Source organism: Acipenser ruthenus, chromosome 34, assembly GCF_902713425.1.
Source record: "Acipenser ruthenus chromosome 34, fAciRut3.2 maternal haplotype, whole genome shotgun sequence".
NCBI classification, from domain to species: Eukaryota; Metazoa; Chordata; class Actinopteri; order Acipenseriformes; family Acipenseridae; genus Acipenser; species Acipenser ruthenus.
The window spans coordinates 3,456,011-3,475,399 of record NC_081222.1 but is presented as its reverse complement, the minus strand read 5'-3'; the positions used below and the strand labels follow the sequence as shown (position 1 = coordinate 3,475,399).

At 43.5% G+C, this 19,389-nt stretch overlaps 1 protein-coding gene across 2 annotated transcripts; it reads right to left on the bottom strand.

The window, feature by feature from the left end:
- Positions 1–2,711: 2,711 nt before the first annotated feature.
- LOC117401985 (N-acetylmuramoyl-L-alanine amidase-like) lies at positions 2,712–18,085 on the bottom strand. Of its 2 annotated transcripts, none has more exons than XM_034910498.2 (9): positions 17,838–18,084; positions 13,107–13,937; positions 11,143–11,353; positions 9,417–9,711; positions 8,630–8,681; positions 7,484–8,314; positions 5,559–5,769; positions 3,492–3,787; positions 2,712–2,877 (listed from the first exon to the last, which is right to left on the bottom strand). In XM_034910498.2, the coding sequence occupies exons 1-8, from the start codon at positions 17,905–17,907 to the stop codon at positions 3,493–3,495; spliced, it is 2,796 nt and encodes a 931-aa protein (XP_034766389.2). In that variant the 5' UTR covers positions 17,908–18,084; the 3' UTR covers positions 2,712–2,877; position 3,492. The 2 variants fall into 2 exon arrangements, with proteins under 2 accessions (XP_034766389.2, XP_034766391.2); XM_034910500.2 differs by lacking the exon at positions 2,712–2,877 and adding an exon at positions 2,939–3,263 and having other exon boundaries at positions 17,838–18,085.
- Positions 18,086–19,389: the final 1,304 nt, after the last annotated feature.

Sequence of the window (19,389 nt, the reverse complement as noted above, 5' to 3'; positions counted from 1 at the left end):
ATGGTCCCTCCAGTTGGGTGTGATGCACTGGGGTTCACTAACCTCAGTGTCCTAGATCAATTCTCTAGAACCTTGAGAAGTCTCCTTATCTGTTTTTCCCAGGGTCACCACTGTAATTCAGAATCTGTTCTCAGTTGGTCTGCTATGATTGTTAAATAAGGGCACTTTCACACCCAGTTCACTTTCAAGTGAGGCGAATCGTGGTTCGCTTGCAAACAGGCTAATTTTTTTCAGGTTTGCTTTGTTTCGTTTCACAGCAGAAAAATTCAAGCGAAACTTGCTTTGCTTTTAAAGTGCATTGAGATTTGCTTGTTTGGTTCACTTGCAGCTTCATCCAGACTAGAGTTCTATTGGTTTCACATTGCACTTTCCAAACGCACTCGGCTCTCTCGCTGATTACTAGAGCAGAAGTTCTCCCTGGAAAAAACCCTTTTCCATCATGCCCAACATGGAGAATACTTTACATGATGTGCTGTTGTCCGTGTTCTTTTGCTTTATTTGCCAAAATCATTGCCGAAGAAACGGAACATGCCGAAAGAGGGTCAAGTATTTGTCGGAAAAACACAGTTCTTTTGGAGGAAATGCGCGAGTGACATCTGGTAAATATTACAGTCGTGTGCCTTTTATCATGCCTTATTGACCACTGTGTCTTTCTACCACGATTATGAAAAAGATTTACATATTGTACATTCAAGCAACTGGGATTTAGCTGCTATTGATACTACTACTACTACTAATAATAATAATAATAATACTAATAATAATAATACTAATAAGAGCTGGTTTTCTAAACTCAAGTGAAGCAGTGCAAATGCACCTCTTTGTCTTGGCTCAATGTTTTCCCTGTGAGAGTACATTATATGGCACAATTATAATGAAGTCAGATACAATACACGTGCTAAATAATTATTCAATTGTCCTTTTATATTTTCCCTCTGACTTTTCTTTGCCTTGTGACAGTTCTGCTGTTACCCTTAAAGAACGCGCATGCTGCACTAGTAAATCACAAACACTGCTATTAGCGTCATTTGATTGATTAACCCCGGGTTGCGCCCAATCAGTCCCATAGTATTTTTTTTTTGTGATGTGCTGTTGTGTACATGTGCCATTATGGTGTTCTTGTCTGGTGTGTTTTGTGTCGTTGTATTGTGTGTGTGTGTGCAATGGCAAGCCCTGCATTGCCTATGTGTTACAGTGGCTAGACACCATAGATATAGAAGGATTCGATCAGACACACCCATGAAAACTCTCCCAGCAGCAGTATGCAAACCAGGCGGCCATATTGCCTAGGCATGCAACCTCATTCAATTATAATTAGTTACAGCAGAATTGTTTTTCTGAAATTGCCATTACTGTTACAATCCTATTGTGTTCAGAAACAATTCCAGTCACTCCGGATTCACATTCCCATTACCTTCAATGTGTTTTGGCTTATCGTGACTTGGCATGCAGTCAGTAACTCCTTTATCTTACCAAGAACAGGTGCTACCTCTCTTGAAGGTTCTCAGACATTAAATGCATAAAAACAAGTTCTCAGCAAGACAGGGTTAGGCAATTAAATGAGTATTATAGTAGTGTATTAAAATATTAAAATGATTAAAAGTACTGGACGTTATACCTGACTGGGATTCATTTTGCAATTACTCAATGACTCAATGACTTCAATGATTATGCTGCAGTAAATACAATTATAATTACAAACGTGCTAAAAAGTAAACATAAGACTTGTTAACATGTTTACTCTTATTTATTTGAAATAACCCAGCAGCAATCACAGGTACAAATACATAAACCTACTAGCTAACTTTTATTTAATTTTTTTTTCAATCAAATGGGGTCAGAAAAAGTGGTTGAAAATGATGATAAAATGACAAATACATGTGTAATTGAACTGTAATTGATCAGTGATGTGGTATAATTACAATTACACAGACGTGCCAAATTCAATTGCAATTACATTGTAATTAGAATGAGTTATGAATTACACAATCACAGTTGTAATTGAGACCAGTGAAAATCACTTCTATAACTGCTAAATGCGAGTCATGTTAACCAGTGATATTATCAGAAGCATTGACCCCATTCACCGTTATATTGTGCCCCAGACATTTCAATGGGGTGATACTGAGCAGAGACATTGACAGGGGTGACATTGAGCAGATTGTCTTTATACAAGACCTGCCAATGGGCATAGATGTGAAACAGGGTTCTGCTTAACCCATTAAGTGCTGTTGTCCTCATTTGAGGACAGGCTAGTTTGTAATGTTTTTAAGCATTTTTAACTGGCATCTACCTGTTATTTTAATTTTCTCTTTAACTATATTGTTATGATAACTTATTCTAATTTTGTTAAATGTAACTGTTAATTCTGGAAATATACTAAGATGCCCCAATATAAAATAAAAACTGGAGCTTTACATTTCTTTATGTTTTACAAGGTGATCAAGCTCCATTTTCTATGTGTTGAGCTTCATAGCCGGTGTGAAATTTCACTGCTCTGAATACGGGCACGTCTGACTTGACTGCCCTCAAAACAGGATGCTGGGAATATATGCTGTAAATATACCTGTCATTTTACACCTCTAAAAGACTGAAAACTTTTAGAACGGTAGCATGCTGATTTAGATATATCAAATTACATGAATACAGCTTATTTGTTTGAAAGTTTTGTTTGGTACTTAATGGGTTAAAACATTTTACAATCTAGTACCTTTTACAGGTTAATAAACCTTTATTTATATTTGACACTGTATATTCTGTTGGTATTTGCGTTCCACTGTCGTTATCATTCAAATGAAACGAGTGCATTTAATAAACAAAACACAGCTGCTTGCATGGAACCGATTCAAAGGGCCTTCTTCCTGGTGCTTGGACTTCCTGTAAAATAAAATAAAATAAAACATTTAACTGGAATTTAAGACACACGCAGACGACAGAGTATCCACATGTTGCATTTTATTGCTGAAGTGCAGTATTTTGGATAACGTAGTGGAATGCATTGACACAGCAGTACTGGTTCTGTCAAATTAATACCACATCCCTAATAATGCAATATCACAAATGATCCCCTATGTTAGTAAACTTGGCTCTGGCTCTCCTCGCCGCGCTACAGTGAACCCTGCTGGTCAGGCTCCCATTGAGCTCAAAGGAGGATGGCTTCACCAAGTGTGCGGTGCAGCGGGCAAGCCTCGTCCCCGACTTCACCGTGCACGGGCCTTTGTCCTCCGGAGCTCGGTAGTTCGCTGGCATCCGCTGTCGAGTTCCTGGGTAAAAAAACGAAACTGGCTCGATCTTGGGATCAGAGGACGCCCACTGAACCTTCGGGTCTCCTGAGCCATGTGGGGAATTGCTGCGGTGATGGGAAAATGATTGGGCATTCCAAATTGGGAGAAAATCGGGGGGGTGGGGGGGGGGGAAATAATTGAACACAAAAAATTTAGAAAAAATAAATAAAAATAATTTTGCAGATAAAGTATTGTAAATGCTCGTACCTTAATGCTTCCACGTCGTTATCTCGGAGTAGAGCGCGTCCCCGGGGCAGGAGGTGCCCTTCACGACCTGTCGGTGCCCGTGCACGGTGAAGTCAGGGACGAGGCGCGCCCCCTGCACTGCGCACTTGGTGAAGCTGTCCCTGACGAGGGCGAGCACTGAGGCGTCCGGGAGGACAGAGGTGAAGTCGCCAATGAAGCTCACGCCGTAGCCTTTGGAGTTGTGCATTTTGGTGTGGGCGCCGCGCCACTCCCACCCGCGACCCTCATACAGGTAGCCGTCAGAACCCGCAACAAAGCTGCAGGTAAAAAACGATCACATTTACCATGCAAAAACTAAAACTAATATTTGCAATATTTAAACGCAGCACCTTTAGAATACTGCTGTAGAGTTAGAAATGAACTAAAGAAGGGATCATATTAAAAATCAAGTTGTGTGTTTGTCATGTGAGGAGAAGAGAGAGGTCTAACCTTGTGTACTTTAGTTGAACCAAGAAAAGGCGCCCTGCTAACACAGGAAATACTACTGTTGAATACAGTCAGAAATTCATGGAATTTCAGGTGGTAAGAATGTGGTAATGTAAATCACAAGAGTGTTAATAATAACGTATAAGAAAGATGAGAAACTGGGTCAGTCTTATGATGTCTTAATATAGGGTGATCAGCTGCTGAGAAGCAGGAGCGTGGACGATACACTAGCCAATTAGCCACATAAGGGCATCGCCGGAGTTAAGATGCATATATAAACCGGTCCAATATACAATTCTTTGGGCTCTTTCTGGACTGAGACGACATCCTCCAAATCCTGACCTGTGAGAATGGCTCCCGGTTCAGGTAGGTATCGCGCACCTATCCTGACCTGTGAGAACACCTCCGGCTCAGGTCGGCATCGCGCACCTATCCTGACCTGTGAGAATGGCTCCCGGCTCAGGTCGGCATTGCGCACCTATCCTGACCTGTGAGAATGGGTCCCGGTTCAGGTAGGTATTGCGCACCTATCCTGTAACCGTTGAAAACTACCTGACTAGTATATTGCGGCTGGGAGTATATTTTGCAATAACTGTGTTGTTTGTGTTTTATCAATAACCAATGGATATTAACTTTTAATAAAATAAAATTTGATTGTTAACATTTACCATTGTTCAAGATTTGTCATTGATATTTAATAATTCACATAAAATAACTATGAATTAATATAAAACTTGGGAACTATAAATAAATAATACCACCACAATGCCCTAAAATTCATGTTTTTTTGTTTTTGTTTTTTTTGCAAACTGCATTATACTCCGATTTCTTTTACATATGTGTTTCCTTTGACGATAGCAACAGGAATACTTGTTAGGCTTATCTCTGTTGCTATTATTGCATGTGAGATTGTTGCACACCAGTATTTATAAGTAGCTGTACCATATACAATAGCATGCATCCTAAATATTTAAAAACTCATCTACTGATGTAAAACCTTTTTACACAAGAACCTTATTGGTGTCAGGGGGACTACCATTAGCAGTGTAGGTAGTGCATCTTGCAGAGTTTGTTTTTCACATTTCTCTTAGCTTTCTTTAAAGACACTTCTATTTGCCAGACTGGAATTTGTTTTATCTGTGGGGCCCCATCCAAAAAGTTCACTGGCAAGTTATTATAATGAAATCCTGCTTTATGTTAATTAGCCACGTGCTTTTCGAATGCTCTGTATTCCAACACAGAAGCACACAAAATACTTCTGTATCTAATTTTTTTCTATCTTAAAAGAAAAGTGTATTATGTACTGCTTACTACTATAGTATATGTGCAATAATGTGTAATAATACCCAGTTGAAAGCTATTGTTTTTTTTTATTAATATACCAGTTTTTATTTTCTTGAAAAGGCTCCCCTAACAGTGCCGTTAGTTTAGTGCAGGTAGTAAAAATGTAAACGTGGCAGCCTTAATAATGAGTAATAAACAGTATGGATATCAGCTTGTGTCTTAGCCACCCTGTACCATATCCTCTATGTATTACAAATGAAAGTGAAGACCTGAACCAACACAAACGCTCTCCCTACGGCTCCCCTGGTGGTTGCTGACCTGTATCCGATGTCGTGCCAGCCGCGGTCCTCCTGGTGGAAGCGCTGCATGCTCCTCATGTCGGCAGCGCACTGGCTGAAGCTTGTGCAGGGCTGGGCTGGCTGGTGAGTGTGGTGGATGTACAGGAAGCTCAGGGGCAGCGTCAGGTTTGTGGGGGTACCCCGGTACGGCTGAGCCCCCCACATACATCGTGGGATCACCGGGGGGCAGTCTGCAAGGTTCAAGAGATATCTATCTGTGTATTATCTGCATTTTCCTGATATTCGATTCTTCCCTGGTTGTGTGTGTTGCATGAATTCGTGCTTTGCTATGAGTTTGCAAAGATTTCTACAGCATGGTCGCGCAAGTAGGAGCAAGCGCTTATGTAATGGGATTGCACTTTTACACAAGATAGGCGCGCGGTCTTGTATGAAGAACTAAGCTACTGGATAGTAATAGTAACCCTTATAAAAGTTTATTATAGTAAAAGCATAGCAAAGTGTAATAAAGCACAGTGAGAGCATGGTAACGCATAGGCAAGCATTGTAAAGAATAGCGAGGTATGGTAACATGGCAACCCAGGGTAAACTATGGTTTACCCTGGGTTGCCTGACCTGTGAGAACGCATGGGAAAACTGCAAAAATACAGTGTGAAAATACTGTAGTAAACGTATGGTGATACATAAATCAATGATGGTGAATGTTAGGCAGAATAATAAAGTTTAGGGAAGCAAGGGAGGGCATTGTGACATGTTAATATCTCTATGTATTTTATAATGCATGCCTCTTTTTTCAAAGTTTTGGCAGGGCAACTTCTCGAACTCCATAGAGTTCACAAAATTTCTAAAATATGTAAGTAAAAAATAATTTGTGAAGGGGTTCTAGCAGAGGCTAAAGGCCGATACACACAAGATGATGCGATTTTTCATCGGACGACAAGTTACGGCGTCTACAAACCCGACACGATGCGACAAGCGAATGTGTTGTACGACACACTGCATCACGACAAAAAAAAACCAAAACATATATTTTTGATACGAGCCGCTCACACTGCCTGCGATGCAACGGGCGACACTGTAGAGACACTGAAGCGATGAGAAGAAAATGGGATTGGTGTCTATTTTTGCAATTTTGTCGCGCGGCAGATAGGGGATTGACCAATGAGGAACAGCTTCTCTTGCACACAAAAATGATGAGGGAGAACATCTGGCCGTCCATTTCCAGTGAACTGGATATAGCTGGTGTGTATGATTCGTTTACCTTTACTGAAATAAGTATTCTGAAAAGCTATTATGTATTTTACATTTTTATGAGCTGTATAACAGGACTGTCATACTGTCATCCCAGCTGATGATACAATCAGGAGAGTCGCCTATCACATCGCGAGTGCCTGTCACCACTGGTCTGAAGGTAGTGTTGCAGCGAAAGGACCCATTTTATCGCAGGACAAATCGTATTGCGTCGAGTGTGTGGAGACCTTTACTTTCGCAACAACATGACCAGACACGCCTGAAGCGACACAGACACGATGCGACAGATTTGAAAACTGCCAGAATTATAAAACTATTCAAAATTGCTGTTGACAAAACTGATCAAGACTGCTACGTATTTGTTAACATGATGTGGAAATTATGAGTGTCTTCTCTGATAGTATTTCCTCATATATGGCAATAAATCACACACACCAGGCTTATCCAGTTCCTCCCACATACTGTGATTCATCTCTGTATTTCTATAATTGTGATGATCTTTGTAATAAAGTTTTTTCAACGGTAAATATTCTTTTTTCCTCTGTCATTTTGAAACTGTTCTGGAATTTCTCAATTCCCTAGTTTTTGCATGAAGAAATCGTACAAAAATAGGATTCAATCCTATTCAACATTTTCGCTTGTCGCGGCCTTAAGTGAATGTTTGGAAAACCATGATAAGGAGCCATCTTCACTTACCAAGGTACCTCTGCTGGAAATCCTGCAGCCCTTCTCTCATGATCCCCTCGATGTCTTTCAGGGGCGGCAGGCTGCTGAGCTCCTGGTACAGAATAAGGGACTTCACTGTCTGTTCCTGCAGGACCGGCATACTGACCAGCGCTGCGAAATTCCTTCGTCTAAAACGACTCTGCAGTCCAGGAGAGCTTCCTGCTGCTGCCTCAGCCCCGTACTGATAATACCTCTTCAGCAGGGCACTCAGTATGGTGGGCTTGCCGTTTTTCGAAAGCTGGTCCCCCAAAATCACGCCATCCAGTGCTCCGTTAATAAGCGCATCGGTGGCTGGAGAAGGGTCCCCCATCAGGGTAAAAACCCAGGGCGTCTTCACGTCATCCCAGCAGCCGTCCGGCCCCAGACGCTCGCTGTTCTGCCTCCTGTGGTGACCGATGAAGGACAAGGCTAAATTTTTCGCCAGGGACGCTGCATACAGGACGTCTACGCTTTCAAGGGCAAGCCTCTTCCGTTTCAGCCCGGCCTCTATGCCAACGAGAAGAGGGCTGACTGCCACCGAAGTGCCATCTGGAGTCAAGACCACCCCTCCCTCCCTGGCCCCCGAGACCTTGTGGTGAAGGAGGCTACTGATGAAGTGTGTTTGATCCTGGCTCAGCTCTGAAGGCGCAGGCCTGCGGTCGCTCCTCGTCCCGTCTCCCAGCAGGAGTCGAAGGTACGTGCTGTCATAGTGTCCTGCTGAGCGTAGGAGCTCCACAGCATCGAGGATCTCCAGCTCTGGGCTCAAACGCTCCAGGTCCTCCACGATTCGGATTACGTCATCCATGTGGAAGGAGAACACACCTGGGAAAAGGGGGAAGGTGTGTTTTACATGTAGTTTGTAAAGTTGCTTCTTACTTTATATGCATCAAATTACATAAATACAGCTTGTGTTCTTATTTTGTCAAAGAAAAATTAATTTAGTACTTAATGTGTTAGAACCTTTTACAATTGAGTACCTTTTACAAGTTAATATAGCCTTTATTTTACACTGTATATTCTGTTGGTATTTGTGTTTCACTACCGTTATCATTCAAATGAAACAAGTGCATTTAATAAATGTAACACACAGCTGCTTGCATAAATCTGCATTGAAAAATATATATTATTTGACTGAACTTTTATTCTGTTTTTCTAATTCAAAGGGCTTTCTTCCTGGTGCTTGGACTTCCTGTAAAATAAAATACAAAAAAAGAGTTAAACAGGAATTTAAGACACACGCAGATGACAGAGTTGTTCACATGTTGCAATTTATTGCAGAAGTGCAGTACTTTGTTCAACACAGTGCAATGCAATATTTACAATAGCATTGTGGACAGCAGTACTGGTTCCACATCCCTAATAATGCAATTCTTTAAAATATCACAAATAATCTCTTTTTTAAGCCTATGTCAGTAAACTCCAAATATGAAAAGACAGGGAACTATGGTATGTTTGTTCACCATGTTTGCAACTAAATTACAAAAGGCACTGAAAGTAATTTAAGTGGGTGAAGTAGGCTGGTCTTCACTGGAGACTCCGAAGGGAGAATCGCATTGGCTCTGGCGCTCCCGTGGGTCAGGGATGCAAAACCGTCGGGGACTGTTTCTCCTCATCGCGCTACAGCGAACCCTGCTGGTCAGGCGCCCAGTGAGCTGAAAGGAGGACACTCTCAGGGCTGGCCTTTGTCCTCCAGACGTCAGTAGCTCGCTGACATCCATTCTCGAGTTCCTGAGTTGAAAAGGAAGCTGGCTCGGTCGTGGGATCGGAGGATGCCCACTGAACCTTCGGGTCTCCTGAGCCATGTGGGGAATTTCTGCAGTGAGGGGAAAGGTGATTGGGCATTCCAAATTGGGAGAGCATTGGGAGGGAAAATAATAATTGGACACACTAAATGTGTAGTTTCAGGTATTCTGGAAGCTCGTACCTTGAAGTGCTTCCACGTCGTTATCTCGGAGTAGAGCGCGTCCCCGGGGCTGGAGGTGTTCACGATCTGCCGGTGCCCATGCACGGTGAAGTCGGGGACAAGGCGCGCCCCCTCCACCGCGCACTTGGTGAAGCTGTCCCTGACGAGGGCGAGCGCTGAGGCGTCCGGGAGGACAGAGGTGAAGTCGCCGATGAAGCTCACGCCGTAGCCTTTGGAGTTGTGCCCTCTGGTGTGGGCACCTTGCCACTCCCACCCGCGACCCTCATACAGGTTGCCGTCAGAACCCGCAACAAAGCTGCAGGTAGAAAACTGTCACATTTACCGAGCAACAACTAAAGCTTATATTTGCAAGTAGTGAAGAAGGGTTAATAGGACTTATTCTGGACTGAGACGACATCCTCCAAATCCTGACCTGTGAGAATGACTCCAGGTTCAGGTAGGTATTGCGCACCTATCCTGACCTGTGGGAATGACTCCCGGTTCAGGTAGGTATTGCGCACCTGTCCTGACCTGTGAGAATGACTCCCGGTTCAGGTAGGTATTGCGCACCTATCCTGACCTGTGAGAATGACTCCCGGTTCAGGTCGGCATCTCGCACCTATCCTGACCTGTGAGAACCCCTCCCGGCTCAGGTCGGCATCGCGCACCTATCCTGACCTGTGAGAATGCCTCCCGGTTCAGGTAGGTATTGCGCACCTATCCTGACCTGTGAGAATGACTCCCAGTTCAGGTCGGCATCACGCACCTATCCTGACCTGTGAGAACCCCTCCCGGCTCAGGTCGGCATCGCGCACCTATCCTGACCTGTGAGAATGGCTCCCGGTTCAGGTAGGTATTGCGCACCTATCCTGACCTGTGAGAACACCTCCGGCTCAGGTCGGCATCGCGCACCTATCCTGACCTGTGAGAACCCCTCCCGGCTCAGGTCGGCATCGCGCACCTATCCTGACCTGTGAGAATGGCTCCCGGTTCAGGTAGGTATTGCGCACCTATCCTGACCTGTGAGAATGCCTCCCGGTTCAGGTAGGTATTGCGCACCTATCCTGACCTGTGAGAATGCCTCCCGGTTCAGGTAGGTATTGCGCACCTATCCTGACCTGTGAGAATGACTCCCGGTTCAGGTAGGCATTGCGCACCTATCCTGTAACCGTTTAAAACTAGCTGACTAGTATGTATAGGTAGCTGCTCTGACCTCTATGGAGTGGATATTAGTTTGTATCGTTAAGCCCTGCTGAGTTGAACGTGTGTGTGGAATATTGGGTTGGCAAGGAGGGGGTTAAATTTCTCCCTGTCAAAACACGTGGGAATGTGGCTAGAGCCGAAAATTGAATAACAGGTATATAAAATAGGTGGTCACGGGTGGTAATAGAGAATTAATGCTGGTGATAGAGGTGGAGGTCCATGTTTGGCGTTACCGTGCTATGTTGTTTCGTCCTGTGTGTGTGTTTTTGTAGACCCTTTTGTTTTGGCCCTTGTGCTGTTTACTTTGTTAAGTGTGGTTTGTTTAGTGTTTTGTCCGTGTTATTTTTTGTAATAAAGAGTGCATTAAACCTGCAGCTTTCTGTGTCTGAGTCTCTCTCTCCCTGCAAATGCCATCTGGGCTGTGGCGCTACCGCTCCACAATCGTACAACACCCTGTACCATATTCTCTGTGTCTTACAAATGAAAGTGAAGACCTGAACCAACACAAACGCTCTCCCTACGGCTCCCCCTGGTGGTTGCTGACCTGTATCCGATGTCGTCCCAGCCGCGGTCCTCCTGGTGGAAGCGCTGCATGCTCCTCATGTCGGCAGCGCACTGGCTGAAGGTTGTGCAGGGCTGGGCTGGCTGGTAGGTGTGGTGGATGTACAGGAAGCTCAGGGGCAGCGTCAGGTTTGTGGGGGTACCCCGGTACGGCTGAGCCCCCCACATACATCGCGGGATCACCGGGGGGCAGTCTGCAAGGTTCAAGAGATATCTCTCTGTGTATCATCTGCGTTTTCCTGATATTCGATTCTTCCCTGGTTGTGTGTGTGTTGCATGAATTCGTGCTTTGCTATGAGTTTGCAAAGATTTCTACAGCATGGTCACGCAAGTAGGAGCAAGCGCTTATGTAATGGGATTGCACTTTTACACAAGATAGGCACGAGGTCTTGTATGCAGAACTAAGCTATTGGATAGTAATAGTAACCCTTATAAAAGTTTATCATAGTAAAAGCATAGCAAAGTGTAGTAAAGATCACAGTGAAAGCAGGGTAAAGCATAGGGGATCATTGTAAAGAATAACAAGGTATGGTAAAGGTTTTGGGTCTGGGAGTAGCTTACCCTCTAATTTTAACACTGAGGGAGTAAAATGTATTTTCAGGGGGTAAAATGCAACATTACCTTGAAGTCATGAGTAATCTCGATAAATACTTTACAATCTTTAATGGTAATGGGGTAGACATTAACAAAGAGCCTTCCATATTAACTGCAATGTTACTTTGAACGACTGTACAACCACGCGTGTGTTCTACGAGGCTCTAAAAGGATATTGCTGCTCTAGAAAGAGTGCAAAGAAGAGCAACCAGAATTATCCCGGGTTTAAAAGGTATGTCGTATGCAGACAGGCTAAAAGAATTGCATTTATTCAGTCTTGAACAAAGAAGACTACACGGCGATCTGATTCAAGCATTCAAAATCCTAAAAGGTACAGACAATGTCGACCCAGGGGACTTTTTCGACCAGAAAAAAGAAACAAGGACCAGGGGTCACAAATGGAGATTAAATAAAGGGCATTCAGAACAGAAAATAGGGGGCACTTTTTTACACAGAGAATCGTGAGGGTCTGGAACCAACTCCCCAGTAATGTTGTTGAAGCTGACACTCTGGGATCCTTCAAGAAGCTGCTTGATGAGATTCTGGGATCAATAAGCTACTAACAACCAAACGAGCAAGATGGTCCGAATGGCCTCCTCTCATTTGTAAACTTTCTTATGTTCTTATGACTCTGCAAATTGAGTTACGTTACTTATGTTTTAACATTGAATTCTTAAACTCGGTGAACATGTTAAAACTTCAATATAAAGCCATACAGATAAATAAAATAAGGAAATGCATTAATTAGTTATGAAACAGTTAGTTTAATATGACAGGCACCTTTTTTTAGCAGTTGCCTCTGACGATTGTTCCAGTTGGATTTGTAGCTGGACTGGGGTGTTTACGCTTCAACCTGTGTAGCTTTGAATTTTTCTTATTCTTACTGTGATTGGCTGCAAAGACAACAGGGCTATTGGATAATGTGTGTTGGTTTGGTTTTTCTTGTGTACGGTTTCCTTGTAACTAAAGACATTGCATTTTGGGAGATGTAGTTGTTAAGGTGTAAAGACGGCAGGTCTGGAGCGCTGCGTGTGGTGATAGATAAGTGAATGATGGTGAATGTTAGGCAGAATAATAAAGTTTAGGGAAGCACTTGGAAGCAAGGCAGGGCATTGTGAAAACCTGGTGTATCAATATTATTCCCTTCAGTCACTGCGTGCATGATTGTGGCATGTTAATATCTATTTTATAATCTCTTTTTTCAAAGTTTTGGTAGGGCAACTTCTCGAACTCGAACTCCATGGAGTTCACAAAATTAAAATAAAATGTAATTAAGAAATCATTAGAGAAGGGGTTATAACTGAGGCTAAGTGAATGTGTGGAAAACCATGATAAGGAGCCGTCTTCACTTACCAAGGTACCTCTGCTGGAAATCCTGCAGCCCTTCTCTTACGATCCCCTCGATGTCTCTCAGGGGCAGCAGGCTGCTGAGCTCCCGGTACAGAATAAAGGACTTCACTGTCTGCTCCTGCAGGACCGGCATACTGACCAGCGCTGCGAAATTCCTTCGTCTAAAACGACTCTGCAGTCCGGGAGAGCTTCCTGCTGCTGCCTCAGCCCCGTACTGATAATACCTCTTCAGCAGGGCGCTCAGTACGGGGGGCTTGCCCCCTTTCGAAAGCTGGTCCCCCAAAATCACGCCATCCAGCGCTCCGTTAATAAGCGCGTCGGTGGTTGGAGAAGGGTCCCCCATCAGGGTAAAAACCTGGGGCGTCTTCACGTTATCCCAGCAGCCGTCCGGCCCCAGACGCTCGCTGTTCTGCCTCCTGTGGTGACCGACGAAGGACAAGGCTAAATTTTTCGCCAGGGACGCTGCGTACAGGACATCTACTTTTTCAAGGGCAATCCTCTTCCGTTTCAGCCCGGCCTCTATGCCAATGAGAAGAGGGGCGACAGCCACCGAAGTGCCATCTGGAGTCAAGACCACCCCTCCCTCCCTGGCCCCCGAGACCTCATGGTTAAGAAGGCTGCTGATGAAGTGTGTTTGATCCTGGCTCAGCTCTGAAGGCACAGGCTTGCGGTCACCCCTCGTCCCGTCTCCCAGCAGGAGTCGAAGGTACGCGCTGTCGTAGCGTCCCGCTGAGCGTAGGAGCTCCACAGCATCGAGGATCTCCAGCTCCGGGTTCAAACGCTCCAGGTCCTCCACGATTCGGATTACGTCATCCATGTGGAAGGAGAACGCACCTGGGAAAAGGGGGAAGGTGTGTTTCAGATTAAAATTTGTAAAGTAGCTTCAGACTTCACTGTGCTTCATTTTGCAGTCAATAACTTCCATAATCACAATCGACTTGATCCAGGTTAAACGATAAGAAACTCAGACAAGTGTCTGCTAAAGAAGGCACGAGCTGAAACGTTCATCTAATTGATTTAGTTTCTTATACTTTTACCTTACTCAAATATAGATTTTTACCACAGAACAGATTTACCACATGAAATAAATGAGCCATATCAACTTTGCTTTAACATGATTTCTTATATTCATCTCTGGACCAATACAGCTGTGTGGTATCGCCCCCCGGTCAAGGCTGGTCTGCGCCCTTGAATTAGTAGACTCAGACACTGAAACTGCAGTTTAGCGCTCTCGCGCACTTTTATTATTTAACAAATAAACAAAACACAGGAACAAAATAAATCCTTTAAACAAAACACTCCAAAATACACCCAAGCTGCGGATGTCTTGGTGTACAGTTACAGAGAGCACAACCTGATGCTCTCTGCATTCCTTTCTTTCTTTCTTTCGTTCTTTCTTTCTTTCTTTCTTTCTCTCTACTCTGCTGCACGCTCCTACACACTCACCAGACAAACTTTTTTTTTTATAGCGCCTTTCACAATAAGTTGCCACAGCGCTTTAACATATGCAGAACATCACATGGCCGAATGCGCTACCACGTGTTTTTCTTGTTAAAATGTTTGGAATGGTTAGATAACCAGCATCCTGGGATTGGAGCAGCCGCCCTGGAACATATGGCGCCAGTAAGTCACTCAGGTAGGATGGAGCCAAGCCTTGTTCTTTTGTTCTTGTATACTATGTGGCCAGGGGTTAATTGCCAATTAATCAATTACCCGCTGGCCACATTCCACACTTTTTTTAACCGTTATAACACACTTTGGCAATTAGACAATTAAACATTTCCCCCAAACCAGTGTACAGTGGGTGACTGTGCAAAGGTGTTCATCTCGGCCCCTAGCCTTTCCTCTACACCTGAGCCAACCACAATAACACACACACACACACACGTGTAAAACCTCCGCTCTGCCACACATCCCCCCCCTCATGTGTGCAACACCTATCGGCCATCCCAAGGCAACCACCTGCACCATGAAGCTCAGCCTGCATTTGCAACAGAGGCCCAGCTTCAATCCAGCAGCAGGAAGATGCATTGCACTAGGAGGCCCATCCATTCTTTTGCACTTACAGTACGGAGAAACAGTTGGTGTTGACTGTCATTCACTTATTTCATTTGTTTTTATGTCTGTGATTAGTATGGATCCTTCTAAATGTGCAATGAGGCGTGTTAGCTGTGGAATGTTCACTGTTGTAAACTCTGAGGACTATCATGATAACTACAGCTGTGACAGCTGGGGCAGCAGTGTGGAGTAGTGGTTAGGGCTCTGGACTCGTGACTGGAGGGTTGTGGGTTCAATCCCCAGTGGGGGACACTGCTGTTGTACCCTTGAGCAAGGTACTTTACCTAGATTGCTCCAGTAAAAACCCAACTGTATAAATGGGGAATTGTATGTAAAATAATGTGATATCTGTATAATGTGAAATAATGTATAATGTGATGTCTTGTAACAATTGTAAGTCGCCCTGGATAAGGGCGTCTAAGAAATAAAAAATAATAATAAATAATAATAATGTGAACAATGGCAATTCATTGTTGTCCTGGAAACCTGAATTGTAGAACATGAACATCAGGTTGTTACACTAAGAGACATAAGTCTACATGAGAAATTCATTGATAAAACCTTTGACGTAGTGTTTGAACAATTTATGGTTGGTCTTGGATTCAGAACTGGATGCTTCAAGAGTGCCACCACCAAGAAGAGTGAAGAAACAGCAGTTATAAGAGAACTGGGTTCCTGTTAGAAGTAAGAGAGCTGGAAGGAGAGTAAAGCCGACAGAAAATAGATCATCAGAACAAATGACATTATGTACCAGATTTATAGCTTTGAGCAATACCGGAAATGATTTAGTCAGCAGTGTTGTGAAAATGCTTTGGATCAGCCTGGTAATACTGAGAAGCGAGTTACAGTTGTGGAGGATTCTGTATTGCACTTTTTGTAGGAAAGACCAGATAAACAAGTCCCTTGTCTGTTTTCCAGGAGCAAAAGTTCTCGATATTGAGTAAAGAGTTGATTTACTCTTGGGAGGCTCTAAAAGAACTTCAGTTGTGTTGGTACACGTAGGGATTCATGATTTACGTGACAAACAGACTGAAGTTTTAAAGAATGAATTCAAACAGTTGTATTGTAAACTGAAGGAAAAACTGCAGGGTAATTTTCTCAGGTAAATACAAAGTTGTAGGTAGGATTTTGGCAATAAATAAGTAGCTTTCAGTATGGTGTGCTCAGGAAAATATTGGCTTAATGACAAATCGGCCAAACTGTTACAGGAAAGATGGGTTGCATTTGAACTGTCATGGCAGGCATACTAGCAGCCAACATTGAAAACCACCTATCCAGGGGATAGAAAGGGAGCAAGTCATAGTTTAGAGGTAGAGACAATCAATGTGGCTTCATGCCAGCATACGCAGCGCTCTAATAGGTTTTTAAATACAGGATAAATAATAATCTGTGTACTATAGAAAATAAACTAGGTGCTGGAGTGGGGGGGGGGGGGGGGGGGATCTAAAGAGGTATTTACAATTGAGGTTAAAGTATCCTACTATCCCCACCACCCGCTGAGTAATCACAGAGGTGTGTGCTACAGCAATCAAATTACTATTCTCCCTGCTCAATCACATGGTCTTGACTGGACCGATCTACGTCTAGGTTTATTTAATGTCGGGTCTCTGTCTATTAATTAGTGATTTTATTCAGGATTACAACATTGATATTCTCTTTTTAACTGAAACTTGGGTTGGACCGAATGACCACTCTCTGAGTCCTTATCAGTAGATGAGCTGGTTAATACCTACCACACCACCTTGACTGGTGTCTTAGATACTGTAGCGCCAATAAAAACTCAGAGAGCGTCTTTTAAAAAAAGCTCACCGTGGTTTAATGATACAACTCGTAAGATGAAATATGAGGGTCGTAAACTAGAATGGAGATGGCAGGAATCTAAACTGGACGTTCATTACATCGCATGGAAGGGCCAGCTGGTTAAATATAGGAAGGCTCTGGAGTTGGCTTGATCATCATATTATTCTAATTTAATTGAAACAAATTAAAATAATCCTAGATTTCTTTTTGCTACCCTAGACAAATTAATTACCCCCCCCCCCCCCCCCCCCCCCAATAGTCCCTCCCTTGACATTGGCTCCTCTCTTAGCTGCAATGACTTTTTAAACTTTAAAAAAAAAAATACTGGACACCAGAAATCAGATTACACAGCACCTTCTATTAAGGAGGATTCTAGCGCAATATGATCAATAAGAACTGTTCAGGATACTATGGAGGCTTTTTCTTTGATTCATTTACAAGAACTGGCAGCATATGAGATCTACCACATGCTCGCTTGATCCTATTTCTACAAAACGTTTAAAACAAGTTTCTGGTGCTATTAATACCCACATTTAAAAAAATTATAAATGGTTCACTTTTCTCCGGTATCGTTCCCTTAGCACTTAAGGTAGCTGTGTTAAAGCCTATGCTTAAGAAACAGAATTTGGACCCTAAACTCCTCAATAACTGTAGGCCAGTATATATATTTGCAAACTAGTATGCTTGCCTATGCTTTTCTACAGTGCTGTCATTTTACTATGGTCTATATAAATAAAATACGTGTGTGTGTGTGTGTGTGTGTGTGTGTGTGTGTGTGTGTGTGTGTGTGTGTGTGTGTGCGCGTGAGTGCTGGTTTGTGTATTTTAGAGCACCTATATTCTACAGCACCTAAGTTTGGTTTGTGCAGTATCTTACCTTCATTGCCATGCGGGCCGCACCAAGTCATGAAAACGAGCAGAACAGATATGAGAAGAACTTTTGCCATCTTGCACCACAGCTGAGTGAGACGTGCAGAGCCTCTGTCTGTCCTTCTGCCAGTCCTGCCTTTTATAGCACAGTGGATGCAGACTTCTCCCAGATAAGCGGAGTCTCATGTGAAGGCTCTGCGGTGGTCTCGTCTGGTAGGATCAGACACATGTTGTGTTCTGTGGGAATTTCCTAACTTGTTTTGTTCCACTCCTCTGTTGGTCACTCGCAGTCAAGGACTTTGTTTACTGATTCAGCTGAGTAAATAACAAAGGAGCATCGGAGTGCGCAGTGCAACACTGCAGCTGTAGTTAGAAAAAAAAAAGATCGCAAACAAGGCAGCACTGTGGAGTAGTGGTTAGGGCTCTGGACTCTTGACCGGAGGGTCGTGGGTTCAATCCCCAATGGGGGACACTGCTGCTGTACCCTTGAGCAAGGTACTTTACCTAGATTGCTCCAGTAAAAACTCAACTGTATAAATGGGGAATTGTATGTAAAAATAATGTGATATCTTGTAACAATTGTAAGTCGCCCTGGATAAGGGCGTCTGCTAAGAAATAAATAAATAAAAAAATAAAATAAAGAGGAGGCCATTCAGGCCATCGGTTCTCTTACCGGATCCCAGTGATTGCAGCATCAGCAGCATGGCTAGGTTACACACTCCATACTCTCACCACTGTCTGTGTGAAGAAGCGCCTCCTGCACTCTGATCTGGAATTGGCTTGGAGCTTCAATCACGTCCCCCGTAATCTTGTGTCGTTCTAAATGGAATCTTCGTAACTCAGAACTCTAACCATGAGGGCTCTAGCCAAAACATTTGGACTTGTTTTACCTCATAATCTATGATTGAGGGTTTTTGAGAGTAAGGATGGATTTCTGTAGCTACTCTGCTGTACTATTTGTGAACTTCTGGTGGTTTTTCTTCAATGGACTGGATCTCCACGGCCACAGTGTCCTGTTGGTATTGGGGGGCCAGAAATATAAAACAAAGGGATCATCCCAGCTCAAGTGGACCGAATCCTGGAGAGGCCTCCATTTGTGATTAATGATAATGACGATGATGGTGAAGATTATACATACACCATGTGATGTAGACAGGGGTTCCAGGGGTTCCGGGGGTTCCAGGGGTTCCAGGGGTTCCAGGGGTGGGTGTTGTGTGCAAGCAATCGATCTGCTGTGTTTCTCCATGTAGGCGTTGTCTGATATCTGTCAATTCAACAAGCTCAGCAAATGTACGCAACTCGCTTTACCACCAGCACCCCTTATTAAGGTTTCCTGTAAGTAAAAACATAGCAAAGTGTAATAAAGCACAGTGAAAACATGGTAAAGCACAGGTAAGCATTGTAAAATCCAGAGAGGTATGGTGAAGCAAATTAATAAACATTGGCAACCAGGGTAAGCTGTGGTTGCATATTATAACCATGGGAAAAGCACTGGAGCAAAACAGCAAAATCACTGTGCAAAAATACTTTGGTAATCTTTTATAAGGGATGATACCCAA

Excerpts from the sequence above, each read along its gene's own strand:
- LOC117401985 (XM_034910500.2), bottom strand. The coding sequence starts at position 17,907 with ATGGCAAAAGTTCTTCTCATATCTGTTCTGCTCGTTTTCATGACTTGG. Across the intron at positions 13,938-17,837 it reads CGGCCCGCATGGCAATGAAG|GTGCGTTCTCCTTCCACATG; the intron begins GTAAGATACTGC and ends CCCTTTTCCCAG. Across the intron at positions 8,315-8,629 it reads ATTAGAAAAACAGAATAAAA|GTGTGTTCTCCTTCCACATG; the intron begins GTTCAGTCAAAT and ends CCCTTTTCCCAG.